The 15,046-nt window shown below is 40.9% G+C and overlaps 1 protein-coding gene across 1 annotated transcript in view; it reads left to right on the top strand.

Annotated features, from left to right (window-relative positions):
* DNAAF9 (dynein axonemal assembly factor 9) overlaps positions 1–15,046 on the top strand; it is an 87,867-nt gene that overhangs the window by 56,501 nt on the left and 16,320 nt on the right. Inside the window, exons 23-29 of the mRNA XM_051617314.1 lie at positions 1,904–1,992; positions 2,228–2,326; positions 2,596–2,713; positions 4,863–4,951; positions 6,107–6,265; positions 8,379–8,504; positions 10,509–10,546. Of these exons, the coding sequence (XP_051473274.1) occupies positions 1,904–1,992; positions 2,228–2,326; positions 2,596–2,713; positions 4,863–4,951; positions 6,107–6,265; positions 8,379–8,504; positions 10,509–10,546 (718 nt within the window). The remainder of the gene's footprint in view (positions 1–1,903; positions 1,993–2,227; positions 2,327–2,595; positions 2,714–4,862; positions 4,952–6,106; positions 6,266–8,378; positions 8,505–10,508; positions 10,547–15,046) is intronic.

Genomic DNA, 15,046 nt, shown 5'->3' with positions numbered 1-15,046 from the left:
GAACAGTTCTACACCAAGTTTCAGTTTCTGCAACTCAACAATTGTTCCAAACTTGTTTGCTCAAGTTCAAGTAGAAGAAACACATCTTTTTGTCTTGAAGGTCTCATCTCGTGAAAGAAAACTATTCATGAAATCTCAAGTCTACCTGATTGTGTGTGCCAGAGAAACTTGTTATTGAATTTGTTAGCATTTACCTCTGTCTTTATTGATTTCCTCCAAAATTCTTTCAAACAGACACAGAATATTAGGGGTTGGAAGGGACCTCTGAAGATCATCTAGTCCAACCCCCTGCCAGAGCAGGAGCAAAAAAAACTAGGGCAGGTCACTCAGAGAGGCATCCAGACAGGTCTTGAAAGTCTCCAGAGAAGGAGACTCCACAACCTGTCTGGGCAGCCTGGCCCAGGGGTCTGCAACCCTCACAGGAAAGAAGTTCTTCCTCATGCTGAGGTGGAACTTCCTGGGCTCGAGTTTGAATCCAACGCCATTGGAGTCCCACAGTCATAGTGGTCATTCTACAGACCTGTGGTTATGAAGATTCACTAAAATGTAGGTACTAGTTTTACTCTCCTCCAATCATATAGTGTTATACCTTGTTTACTGGACCTATGCTTTTATTATTCTAAGCCACAGAGAGTGGTGATTTCTTATTCCTCCAGATCTGAGTGTATTAAATTCCTTGTAACTGAGACAGTTTGAGTAACATTCTGAGCACGAAGAACTGGAATCTGTTTTTCAGATCTTGCAATGGTGGGACAGTGTTCACATCTTCACTCTTAATTGGTAGGGGAAGAAAATTTCCTGAGGCTTTGGGATGTGTTGATTTCTGTGGTTTTCTTCACCTTCTCCTCTGCCACAGCAGCTCTTTTAAAAAATGTTCATTAAGTTATTAAAAAAAAAAAAAGGCTGATTTATTTCCTTTGAGTTCTGTCTGTCGAGCCTGTTTTCACTTCATCCTCAGCCCTTTGCCTTCTCAAGAAGACAATTTTCTTGACCAGTCTTTTCCATCCCTTGTAGGCATTTTCCTCAATCTTTTCTTTGCCTATACATGTTTTGAAGAGGTTATTTATTTGGTTGCACGGATCCTTCTTCACAAGCAATACTGCCTTATGTTAATATCAAAAGTGCATTTTATTTTGAGGGTTTCTATCTCAGTACCCTGGTGTTTAGAATGCCCATTTGTTAATGGAAAGCAGGCTTTCCCCCCTCAGTTGTTTTGTCTTGCAGCAGATTATTGTGAAAAATGACAATGGCTGTTGCCTTTACTTATTTAAAGGAGGGAAATACCAAGCACTTAAATGATTGTGATTCATCTGAATCTGATTTCTAGGTTCAGAGTGCCATTCATGTTCATGGGACTTGGCTGGAGCAGTGGGATGTGAGCCAAAGCACAGCTCCCTAGGGAAACAAAGGGCTCCCTTTTCTTTTGTGAAGGAACTGAGCTTTTCTTGAATTTCTAGAAATGATTGCTGCAAGCATACCTCAGGACAATTACAATACTCCTTAAAGGAGACTTATTAATTCAGTTCCTTCTGTGCTGCAGTTAGACTATAAAAACCCAGCACATGCTCTAAGAGACATGTGAATGTTATTGTTACTTTGGTGGGTAATTTTTTTCCTAAGTTTTTTTCCCCAGCTTTAAAGATGGGGAAGAAAATGAGACCATTTCAGTAAAGCCACTTCTTACATCAGTTCCAATCCAAGAAAAGCTTACAAAATCTGATCTGTGGCCACCTCTTTCCAGACTTTGAATCCTTGCAATAAAACCAGTGTTGGGAAATATTTAATGGCTGGTTAAAACGCATCTGTTGTTTGTTGGGGTTTTTTAGGTGAAGAAAAGTAATTCCTAAACAAGTTAAAAAAATATTTGCAAAATAATGACACACAAAGGTCTGGTTTCTTCCAGGTTTTCTCTTCGTGGAAGCACCAGACAAACTCAGGAATATCTTTAAGGATTGTCCAGGAAGAATTCCTGTCTGTGGAACAGAAGAGACTGTAAGTTCATGCCACTTAGTCCAGTGTAATTATACATCAAGTGTGTGCTACAATCAGAAAAATGCTGTCATGTGTTGAAGATGTAGATACTGATTCAGAAAGGAATTGTTGCATTCTTAGTGCAGCACCCACTTTATATTTAACTTTTGTACTAATTATTATGTAGGCATCTGGTTTAAAGATGATAACTTTCTAGGTTTCTCCATTAACCAATTAATTCATTTGCTTGTTTTAGGCATTCCAGTGCTCAGAAGCTATTTAATGCCTTGTCTTTTCCTTCTGGGGAAAGATGCAGGGAGCTGAAAATATCTGCTGCCCTTCCAGAGTTAGAGAGGTGAGAAATTTTTGTTTTCAAGGGATCAGTTTTGTCTAATAATAGAAAAATATTTCCATATATGTAATACTCCTCTAAAAGTTGCTAATGTGATAACTGCCTTCACACAAGATATTTGTATTCTGAGATGAATTATTTCCTCTCTAGGGAGCTTCTGTTTTACCTTTTAAGAAGATTTAGTTGAGTAGTTTCCCAGCTATTTACATGAATGAAGTCTTTTGGTCTTGATTGTAAGTAAAGAAAACTTTGATTTTTATTTTTTTTTAAAGGTTTGTGCAACATTTCACTGTCAGCAGTGTCAGTCACGAGCCAGTAATGAGGGCACATCTTCCTGTTTTATTGCAACACTCAGAAATCATTCCTGAGAGCAAAGCAGGAAGTGACAAGGTAAGGAAGCAACCCAACAATTCCTCCCATTCCTCATACAGAATATTTACCAAATATTCCATCTGTCATTAATTCTGTTGCAGGCAATATGGTAAAATACTCATGTATGTTCTCTGCCTTCTCCTCCAATACCACCAGTTCACACTGAACTTGCTTCAAGCCTGATCCTTAGAATTCATTGCTCTGCCCTGTTTCCTGATTATATTACTTACATTTTAATTATTTTTCATTTAAACAATCTTTTGGAAGTGCTAAGGGCCCTTCAGGCTGATGAAATGGAGGCAGAAAATGAGGTGTGGATCTTCAAGTGGACAGTTTTCTCTAATGTCCAGTGTTTCTCTAATGTTAGCCCTAAAGCAGTAGCTTGTTTTTTATGAATGGCTGAATAATTTAACTGAATTGTTCTCTGGAACATAAAAGTCCTTTAAATAGCATCGAGGCAGCACATGATATTTAACATTTGCTGATATTATCTGTAGAACACTCAGTTCTCTATAGGGGCAATAACAACTGTCAAACTTAAGGAGTGCTTTAAATAGCATTTTCAGAGAAAAGATTTCCTTGTAACTTTCCAGCATTTGACTGCTGCTGTAAGCAAGCAAGTCAGAGCAGCAGGAGTATAGTCTGTCTCTGTGAACCTTGCAGTATGATGGCAGCCTCATTTCTGGGATCTACTTCAGAGACTGTGAGGGTAGTAAGGTGCTAAAATAGGTTGCCCAGAGAAGCTATGGCTGCACCCTCCCTGAAGGTCTTCAAAGCAGGGTTGGATGAGGCTTGTGCAGCCTGGTCTGGTGGGGGATGTCCCTGCTCATAGCAGTGAGGTTGGAACCTGATGGTCTTTAAGGTCCCTTCCAACCTCAACTCTTTTGTGATTCTGTGACTGTACTGATGCCTAAGTGTTAGTTAATAAACCTTTTAAAATCTGATTTTAAATTTAGTTTAAATGGGTTTGGTCTAGTGGTAGGGTTGGAAGGGACCTGAAAGATCATCTAGATCCAACCCCCTGCATGGGCAGGGACACCTCCCACCAGCCCAGGCTGCTCCAAGCCCCATCCAACCTGCCCTTCAACACTGCCAGGGATGGGGCAGCCACAGCTTCTCTGGGCAACCTAGGCCAGGGTCTCACCACCCTCACAGCAAAGAATTTCCTCCTCATGTCCAACCTAAATCTCCCCTCTTCCAGTTTAATTATTGTTATCACAAATACGCATTTTCCGTGAGCATCCAAAAGTTGTTTTGAGGACAGAATAAAAACAGTCTGCAGATGCCTTTTTCTTCAAATGTCATGTAGAAACTGGAAGAGGGAATTTGTCTGCTAGTCATAGGCTGATCTGGACTGTGGTGGCTCCAGTACCAGTGACATGGTTCCTGAAGTTCATCGTGGCACTGAGAACTGCCTTAGTTGTGTTTCCTCAGGGCTCCTTTGCTCACTTTTATAGCCCTCTCCTGTACATAGTGCAGAACTGTATCTACCTACTTAGGAGATATTCTCTTCCTCCCAGTGTTTCTGTGCTATGATCCCTCTCTAAATACCCCAAGAAATGCACAAAATGGAAACAGAGGTACTTCATGCAGAAAAGCAGCTGGTGTGGAAGAGCTGTTATTGTGCAGCCTCTCAGCAATCCAGCTCAAAAGGCAGCTTTGCTGCAGTAAATTCTGTGTCAATGTCAGCAGCCTAGAGTTACTCTTTGTGTGTGAAAAGGCAGTTTGACATAAACCAGCATTTTTGGAACCATTTAGCTCCAGTAATGCTCTGTGTATTTGAATGTACCCTCTTCATCATAAAACATAACCCATTTGGTGTCTCTTGTGAGGATTTCTCTGATCTTTGCATGAATTCTTAACACTGCAGACTAGATTTTGATATAAAGGTTTTGGTAATGCTGTTTGCTGTATTTCTTAGTAATCCCTTCACTGTATTTAAGGTATGAAAACCAAGAGAAAACACATCTTTCTAAAATGCTGCACAGCTGAGGGGTTGCACAGACACAATTAGTTCTACACTATCTTGCTGTTTCTGTGGTCAGTGTCACTTAATTTTGTGTTTAGACTCAGAATCTCATCAAGACAAGCCTTATGTTTGTGTGATTGTTGGAGCTTCTTTCTAGCCTTCAAGTTACCCCCTTTTTCCCTGTTCCTTGTGTTTTAGGTTGTTATCACCATCATAACTGGTCTCCCAGGATGTCGTTGCAGTGATCTGTGCACTTTTCTGGTATCTTTTAACAAGGAGCATGGAAGGTTTGTACAGTTCTGGTTTCCCAGTTCAAAGCAGTGGTTAAACTCATCACCAAAGAACTACTCAGCATGAAGGAAATGAAACTATCAATATTCCCTTTATTTTTTGTCTATGTATCTCAGTTTCTCATTTGTAAACAGATGTGTTACAAGAATAATTTCAGTAAATGTTATGAGGCACCTTAACTACATCTACATGAAGAACATCACGGGTATTACTGTAGATCTATAATGTGTGTCTGGAGCTATCACTGATGCTATAAGCAGTAAAGAATAATCTAAGAAAGGCCAAATTAATCCTGCCTTCAGCAAGTATGGGAGTTGTCACAATTTAAAGGAGACAGGTGAATTGCTTCCATTTATTGACTTGTAGTGAGTTTAAGATGCATTTTTCTTGGAGAAAAGACTATACTACCAGTCGTTGCTGGCAGCATTGTTTCTAATCTGACCTGCTTTCTATTCTACAATAGCAGGAGATACATTCAGGACATGTATTGTATGGCAATAAGATAAATCTACTGTAGGATTTTGCCATTCTGAATGGAAAAATTCTGATCCTTTTCAATCTTACAGCCAAACACCTGGGCATTTAATCTCAGTAATGTTCTGGGCTGATATTTTGTGTATTACTTATGACTGGGTGTCTTGACCTTAGCAAGTTGATTCAGAACAGTTTCGTGGCTCTGCTTTTAGGGCAAACAAGTAAGGTGAATTTTGAATGTTTTGTAATAATACATTTCATCATGTTTTCCTGCACATGTCGTAGTTACTTTTTATTTTAGCAGTGAAATCTTTTCACACCCAGAATCTTGAATGGGCCGAATATAGTTTTTATTTACTGCATCACTCACAAAGATCAGAATTACTTATATGACATGTTGCCTTGAAGCTGCTAGGCATTGTTTTATTCAATGACAATAACAAAGCCCTCAAAACCTTTTGGCAGTGATGTAGAGAATCTGTTTATGCTGGAGGTGATTGAGAGCCAAGTGAATTCCTCTTCCCCTTGTGGTATGAGAATCGTATGTGGAATGAGAATCATATGTGGAATCTTATGGCTTGTCAAATTTAGTTTTGCCCTTAGGCTCAAAAAGAAAAAGGAAACAGAAATGTGAGGTGACAGAACACTAATTTCTCTCCTTGTTTTCTGTTGTTTAGCTGGGTGGTGTATCGGCAGACTCTGGATAGCCCAGAGTGCTTCAGTGCAGCCCATTTCCAGCGTCACCTCTCCAGTGTCCTGGAGGCTCAGCAAAGCCCCAGCGTCCATCAACCCCCTCATGCTAAAAGGAACAAGCGCCTCTTAGTGGTCTTGCAAGGGTAAATATTGGAAACTATTTCAACTGTTGCACAGCATGGGAGATTTTCTGTTTCCTTCCTATTTCCACGGCTTTTATAAACTTCCCCAACAGTCTGTAGCAGTTCTATTTCTGTGTTAAAGCATGGCACTCTAGTAATTAGTATGGCACTCTAGTAATTAGTATGGCACTCTAGTAATTAGTATGGCACTCTAGTAATTAGTATGGCACTCTAGTAATTAGTATGGCACTCTAGTCATTCTCCTCTACATATGTGCTAAACTCAACTTTTCTGCAACCTGTTACGTGTCTTGCATCTTACTCTATTGAAACAAGTGTCTAAAGACAATCAATCTTTGCTTTTTTCCAAGTATTTAGCATCTTTGTTTGCAGAGATGCTGTCATTGCACTTCTGGTAGTCCTTGCTTGGATTCTTCAGAAGGATTAGCTCCCAAAAATGTGACACAAACTTGCAAAGTTCCAGATGGTAAAAGATATGAAGAAATAGAGAGAAGATGACATGTACATGAGCTGTTATCCAGCTAAGTATTGGTGCAGTTTTTGCACCACACTCCTGATATGGTGCCTTTTGAGTCTCTGTGCTTCAGAATGAACAGCTCTGTAAAGATTATGACCTCTTCAACTGCTGGTAGAAAACAGGCTGGGAAAAAAGATGCTGTTCACTCCATGCAGCTGGAAATACTGAAGTGAGACTGATGAACATGTTTTGGATAAATGCCAGGGGTTTTGTGGTATAAAGGTGAAGACTTTGAGCTGTCTCTGACATTTCCATCTCATGTGTAGCACTTGAACTGTCTGCAGCATGTTTGCCTACCCTGTGTCTGAGTCCTTAGCAGGTAGCCTGAGGGAAGGAACCTGGCTGGAATGGTTTTGGTTCCCAGACTACTAAGGTCATATATAGAGAGCTTAGCACTTCCTTTATTACGGTCCATTATGATGGTGCTCAAAACCCATCATCTTTTCCATGTTAACATCAGATTATTTTTTTTCTTAGAGTTTGTAGAAGGGATGTAAAGTCCAGTGATGTGCAAAATAACTGATGTTCTGCTAGCAGCACTGGCTTAATAAATGGCTAATTATACATGTTCCGTTCCTTCTGGGTAGCTGAGTGCTATTATAGACAGCTTTCAAGTAGCTGGAGTTCTCTAAATCATCCATGGATCATTGACAGTACAGGTTTGAGAGAAGGTTGTAACTGACTGAGAGATAAACATCTGGAATAAAACCTCAGGTTCACTTCGACTTTGCTGTCATACAGAGGTATAGAATCCTAGAATGGTTTGGGTTGGAAGTGACCACAAAGGACCTTCAAGATCATCCAGTTCCAACCCCCTGCATGGGCAGGGACACCTCCCAAAAGCCCAGGCTGCTCCAAGCCCCATCCAACCTGCCCTTCAACACTGCCAGGGATGGGGCAGCCACAGCTTCTCTGGGCAACCTGGGCCAGGGTCTCACCACCCTCACAGCAAAGAATTTCGTCCTAATGTCCAACCTAAATTTCCCCTTCTCCAGTTTTAGTCCATTCCCACTCATCCCATCCCTCCTTGTCCCAAGCCCCTCCCCAGCTTTCCTGGAAGGTGCTCTAAGGTCTCCCTGGAGCCTTCTCTTCTCCAGGCTGAACAGCCCCAACTCTCAGCCTGTGAAGTTTGAGTAGACAGGGTACCAGACAGTAGTGCTGTATAGACCAGCAGTGTGTAGAGTACAGAGGAAAATTGGGCATGTTAATTCTAGAAGCATGCTTCAGTTGGAATGCTGATAAAAGTGAGAGGAGTTACTTTTATTCTTTACTTCAATCAAAGCTGGTGCTTGGTATGCTTTGCAGCAGGAGTAACACACTTCTATTTCCATGATGCTTTTTGTGCTTCCAGAAGGCTGGACTATGCAGTTCTCCAGTGTCAAGTTCATACTGCTTTTCTCTGTAGTTGTCAATAATTTCTTTTTAATGTTACTTGCAGTCTTCTTAATGTCTGGATTTGGCAAGTTTTGAACTGCTTTATAACTATTTTGGTCAGGTCTTTTAGAAATCCAACTTTCTTGCAAGCAATTGATTTACTAGGTGTTGAAATGTGTCATTCTGCTTCTCTGAATCCATCTCTCATTTTGTTTTCTTACAGATACACTGATGTTATTGATGTTGTACAGGCTCTGCAAACTCATCCTGACCCAGATGTGAAGTCTTCCTTCATCATTGGAGCAGTTAATACTTGTGTGGAGCCCCTGAGTTGCTATATGGAACACAGGTATACTTGACAAGATATTTGCTAGTTTGGAAATAGATGTGTAAGTTTGTGTAAGTTTCTTTTATCATAATTAGAGATACATGAGGGCTAAATGCCATTGAACTGTCCTAAATCTCATCAAGCTGCTAGGTGATCCATCTTGGATGAACTTTGAAGTGCTGTGTGATTTATGATGATGACACTTGGTTTCCACTAGGCATGTAATGATATATAACATCAGTGAAAGTTTAGCTTGAGGAAGAATGAGCAAAGATTGTCATTAATGTACTGTTTAAATACATGTACTCTGGCTCAGGACCTTGTAAAATCTGGACAGCCAGCTGTCCTCTTGTGTGCCTTTTAAATAAGTCCTTTTCTTACAATCTTCTTTTAAGTATAACCAGTGCATCTCAGTTTGGGTTATTGATTGTGCCACTACTTTTGGGTATTAAACAAAGACTTGACAGGTTTAAAACACAACTTATGGGAAGCTATCCCAAATGTAGTGGAAGAGAAGGACAAAGCACGGAAGCAAAAGCACTGCAAGTATTAAAATCTGATATCCTGGGTTACAGCAGAGGCAGGGTGGGGAGGAAACAGTAGCAAAGCCAAGTTGCTGACATTATTTTAAAATAACATGGTATGGTTGCTGTTTCATAGTACGTGTGTGTGCTCCACACTTTGACAAACATGGAACTCATTTCATACACCTACCTGTAAAATTCTGATACTTCAATTTTGCAATTATGCCTTGCAGCTGATTTGATAAAAGTAAGTTAAAGCAGCTACAATTTTAGGACTTTGTAGCACTGCTGTTTGTGATAAAACTGTGCATCATAGCTTAGAGGTGAACTGCCCAGTCAGTCTGTAACTCTTCCTTCCTTAAACTTCCCAGCTATTTTTAAAACAGTAACAAAAATGCTGCTTGTGCTTTGCAGTAGTCAGTAGATGTTACCTTTACTGCTTCTTTTTGTCTCCGTGACAAAGATTGCAAATAAATAATAAAGGCTACATAAAATATTGGTGAATTGGTGCTGGAGTGCTGTTTCAACTTGTCCTTTCCATAATTATAGGAAAGACAAGTTCCATTCCTAGGGTTTTGTTGACTTATTAACGTGTTCCTGGTCATGGCACGGAGTAGTATTTATAGCAGCTGCAGCCTGCAGTCCTTTCACTAACATTGTTTGTCTCCTGAAGTGCAGTAGCAATTGAAGGAAGAGGCTTAGCCTGTGCTGTAGACTATTTGTCTGCCTTTGAAGTTTCTTCTGATAAGAACTTACCAAGTAACCATGTGCTGCCAATGACAAACCTTTCAGCTGGGAAGCTTTGGCAATTTCGCTGTGGGAATCAAAGAGAGGGATTTTATTTTTTTTCATGTCTGACTTCAAACTTTTGCCATCAGAAAAATCAAAACTGTTTCTTGTCTTAGGAAGTTCATTATTGTAGAGGTCCAGCTCTTTCATGAGCCTAGGGTGAAGCTCTTCCCTGGATTGAATAGCAAGCTATGGCAGGGGAGTGGTAGTTGAAGGGAAAGAGATCAAGTCCTATCTGTGGAGCTTTTGTGTGCATGATAAAGCTCATAAAAATAATTGTCTCCTGTCCAACCCAGTACCAGAAGTTGGTACAGTGTGTACAGAAAGCATTTATGTACATACTGTCCTTCCATGAAGAGTTCCCACCATGTTTGGAAGGCACAATTTTTTAGGGCAAGCTTAAAATTCCTATTGTTTAAATAGGGATTAAAGTAATATTGAAGCCTTTTTGATTTTGTACAATACTGAAGAGATTGTGTGGTGGGAATTAGCTCTTAAATCCATTCAAGGATTAAAACCATCTACAAAACTAACTTTTGGGGGAGAACTCCTGAAAGATGTAACCTAGAGGAATATTCTAGTTACTTGAATTGAGAAAAGGAAATATGAAATTATTTGAGTAGTAAGACTTGAGCTGTCAGTGTCCAAATTAATGTACATGTGTTACTTAAATAATATCCATTCTTGATAGACAAACTTCTGATTTTTTTAGGCTTCTTTTTCCCAAGTTCCTGGACCAGTGTTCACAAGGTATGTGTCACTTTCCTTGACTCTGAGTTACACAGAACAAGTAGCTGAGCCATATAGCCATGTAAATACACTGCAAATGCATGTAGTCAAGGATCAGGATGAAGGATCAGCAAGAAGGATCTGTGTAGAACAGCCAGTCTCTCTGCCTGTATTATTAACCACCATAGATGCCAAGAGAAGATGTAAAAATCTCTAAGATGATGCATTCTGGTGATCCTGAGCTGTAGGAGGAATTAAACTGCTTACCTTTGACAAGGTGTAACAGTTGTAAAATGAAAGAAGAGAGATTTAGGTTAGAGATCTGGAGGAAATTCTTTGCTGTGAGGGTGGTGAGACCCTGGCCCAGGTTGCCCAGAGAAGCTGTGGCTGCCCCATCCCTGGCAGAGTTGAAGGGCAGGTTGGATGGGGCTTGGAGCAACCTGGGCTGGTGGGAGGTGTCCCTGCCCATGCAGGGGGTTGGATCTATTTGATCTTTCAGGTTTCTTCCAACCCAAACCATTCTATGATTCCATGACTGTGGTAATTGCTGTGTTGTTAGTCTAGGAGCAAAATGGATTGGGTTGGAGCTCCATCCTGCTTTGGGGAAGCATGAGGAAATGGAGCTCTCCTTTCTGCTGTTTTAGAAAGGGAAAAACAGTCTGGTTACCTTAGTTCCCTATGTCCTCCTCTCAACACAGTGTGGAGGATCCTTGCAGGGTTCATCTGACACTGCAGCAGAAGAACTCACTTGGAAAAGAACTGTTTCTTACCTGTCTATCCAGTTTTATATCCTGACTCTGAAATGCATAATCCTCCTTGTTGCTTGAAACTCAGAGCAGCTCTTGGTGTAAATGAGCTACTATCCTTCCTGCCCCACCATCACATAAGTTATCTAAGTTTCAAGAGCAGAAGCTAATTCAGCAGTAGCACCTCTACAGTTATTTTTAACAGTCGTGCAGCTGATGAAGACATTAAGACCAGTACATGTGGTGTGTGTACATATAAGAAAAGATCTTTCCACTCAGATAATCTGTATTTTAGGCAGACTCTAAGCTCAGTCTGAAACTGGGTAGACCAATAACAACTGAGATTTTATTTTAAGTCACAGTCAGACTGCAGTTACTACAGCATGACTTTCTGACCATACACTTCCCAAGTGACCTGCAGGACTGATTTTTGCCTCTAATTCCATAAATGCAGTTGTCGAAGCAGGATGCTGCAGAATTTTGCCACCTCTTTCTTATTCGTGTGTGAAGGGAGTCCAAAAGAATGAAATCCAAAAGAACTCAAAAGAATGAAGTTGTGAACAAGCTGGGAAGTGTGTAGGTGCTACGATATAAATTGGTATTTTCTTCTTATTTGGAGAAAAATGTTGGTGCTACAAACTGGGGAACTGCCCAATGCTTCACTGTCATGGTTCCAGCCATGGGTGAAATTGAAGAGAGCAGGAGAATGTCAAATTTAATAATACAATTAAATATTAATAAGGACTGAGAAGTTTCATAGAATCATAGAATCCTAGGGGTTGGAAGGGACCTCGAAAGATCATCTAGTCCAACCCCCCTGCCAGAGCAGGGTCACCTAGAGTACATCACACAGGAAGGCATCCAGGCGGGTTTTGAATGTCTCCAGCGAAGGAGACTCCACAACCTCTCTGGGCAGCCTGTCCCAGGGCTCTGTCACTCTTACAGTAAAAAAATTTTTCCTGATATTCATCTTAAACCTCCTATGCTCCAACTTGTATCCATTACCCCTTGTCCTATCACTGGTCTTCACTGAAAAAAACTTAACTCCATCGTCTTGACACTCACCCTTTACATATTTGTAAACACTGATGAGGTCACCCCTCAGTCTCCTTTTCTCCAAACTAAAGAGACCCAGCTCCCTCAGCCTTTCCTCATAAGGGAGATGTTCCACTCCCTTAATCATCCTTGTGGCTCTGCGCTGGACTCTTTCAAGCACTTCCCTGTCCTTCTTGAACTGAGGGGCCCAGAACTGGACACAATATTCCAGATGTGGCCTCACCAATGCAGAATAGAGGGGGAGGAGAACCTCTCTTGACCTACTAACCACACCCTTTCTAATACACCCCAGGATGCCATTGGCCTTCTTAGCCACAAGGGCACACTGCTGACTCATGGTCATCCTCCTGTCTACCATGACCCCCAGGTCCCTTTCACCTACAAGTTTAGAGTGCAAGCATGCCTCTTTATTTGGTGACAGAATTTAAAAAATACTCAAGTCTCTCTTTTAAAAAGTGCATTTGTACAGACCTGATTGAGTGAGAATTTGTCACTAAAAAATGCTTAGGAGGAGCATAGCTGGTTTTCCTGTGATCCAAACACTGAAAGAAGGAAAAATACCAGAGGTTAGAAGAATGTTCTTCTGGCAGCTGATGTTTTTCTGCATGTTGCAAGGTTTTGTCATGTAGTTTTCAGATACAAAATGTGACATTAGATGGCCTAGAGGTCTGTTTGTGTAAAGCAAATGGTTTCAGATGAATAGGGGCAATTTTTGTGTTCAAAGTCTGAAGAGGAAAACCATGCTTGGAACTGAGATGTGGTACACCCTTACAGTCCCCAGACAAATACAGAATTGGATCACATACATAGTAGAGAATTTACTTCTGCATAATTGAGAATTCATTTCTGGCTCAACAATTGCCATATTTAATGAGACATTCCTTTTGCTGAGAGATATTCACTCAATTTTATTTTATTTTTGTCTTATACACCAGTTTTATTGTTTGTGGGTCAAGACCTGGGGGTGATACGAATGTGGAAAGTGAAGCTTGTAATGTGGGTATGAGAAAGGTCAAGTATGGATAGAGGCAAGTAGGGTTTAATTAGGCTTTTGGATGCTTACCTTGTCCACATAATTATCTTGCAAATGTTGGGAGTGAGTAGGGTTAGTCCTTTGCTGCTGCTTTCCAGTGAAGGTTGCCCAGGGAAGCTGTGGCTGCCCCATCCCTGGCAGTGTTGAAGGGCAGGTTGGATGGGGCTTGGAGCAACCTGGGCTGGTGGGAGGTGTCCCTGCCCATGCAGGGGGTTGGGACTGGATGGTCTTCAAGGTCCTTCCAATCCAGACCTTTCTGTGGTTCTCTGAAAATACACTTGGTTGTCAGCTTACTCCACTCTTCCTGGCTCCCACAACTTTTTGATGATCTTGAAGGTCCTTTCCAACCTAAGCCATTCTGTGATTCTAAGATCTCTCTTACTGTGTGGCTTTCTCTGTAATGTCAGGTACTTACACGTTAGCAGCATGACACTATTTTAAATGAGTGACACTTTCTGCTTGGGAAGCCACAAGACCAAGAGAAATGGATGAGGACCAGAGAGAACCCCTAAAGCCTTGAGCAGAATGACCAATGTTAGCAGTTTTGTTTTGTCTTCCCCTTGCATGCCTGCTTAAACTTAAAAAAAACAATCTTGCCACTGTCTGCATGCTATAATTTCCTTTTGTCTCCTTCCAAATCTGCCTCTCTCTGGGCTTTGGGTTTTATTTTTCAATGTTTATTTCTTGCACAGAAGCTGTTAGATGACATCTTGCTACTCTAAGGGCACATGGGCATCTCTTGTGTTGTGCATGAAGTTGTTTTACAGATGAAGCCATCACTGTTGTTTAATATGCTCATTGTATGTTTGGGAGAAAAGAGGTTCCATTATTTTTATAAAGCACATGTATTTTTAATCCCCTATTTCTTTACTGCTTCTATTGAACTTGCTGTTCCCCAGGCTGCAAAGCTTTTGTTTTTCTGTTGGATGGGTGCATTAATAAGGAGTTAAACAAAACTAGGTGGTCTTCAAAGTGCAATAGAAACCGAGATGGCAGAGACAATTCCAATAGGAATGGTCAAAATTATTAGCTTCTAAAGCTCTGTAGGCATCTTCCAGTTCTCAGGAAGTTATTTATCTTCTGGATTTGTATTACCTGTCAGTCAGTTCAGTATTATGGACTGTTCCCTGCTAACACAGGGCCAATGTCTGTGGGATACTGGCACCTACAAGGTTTATGCATGGGGTGTGTGTAAAGCCAAAGCTGCCAGGTTCCCCAGGCTCTGAGCACTGTCCTGTCACTCCTGAGGTTGTGTGGGAGTTGTACAGGCAGGAATGCCATCCAGTGCCCCAAAGCTGCTCCTCTTGGACAAGTACAAATGAAGCAGAGGTTGATGGAGAAGAATATGGGTGAGAAGCACAAGACAAGATGCACAGGCTTCTGATCTGCTAGAGATTTGAATCCCTGACTCTTTTTCTTTAAGCTTTGCCAGCTTAGTCCTCAGTAACTACCTATCCTCACCAAGGCATGATGCTTCTCACTGTAATTTTTGCCTTACAGCATTTATGTTATACAGCCTTTTTATTGATCTGTGCCAACTTCACAAAGTATAAGTACACTTTTAATTAAACTTGACTTTTAAATCAATACCAAATTTGGGGATACTAAGAAAAAAAAAAAACCCCAAACCACTGCATGTAGCACACCCACAGTGTGGTGGTTGTTGATTAGCTTATTCTTTTCATG

This window comes from Apus apus, chromosome 4 (assembly GCF_020740795.1).
Source record: "Apus apus isolate bApuApu2 chromosome 4, bApuApu2.pri.cur, whole genome shotgun sequence".
NCBI classification, from domain to species: Eukaryota; Metazoa; Chordata; class Aves; order Apodiformes; family Apodidae; genus Apus; species Apus apus.
The sequence above is the reverse complement of the archived record's forward strand: the minus strand, read 5'-3'. Positions and strand labels throughout refer to the sequence as shown.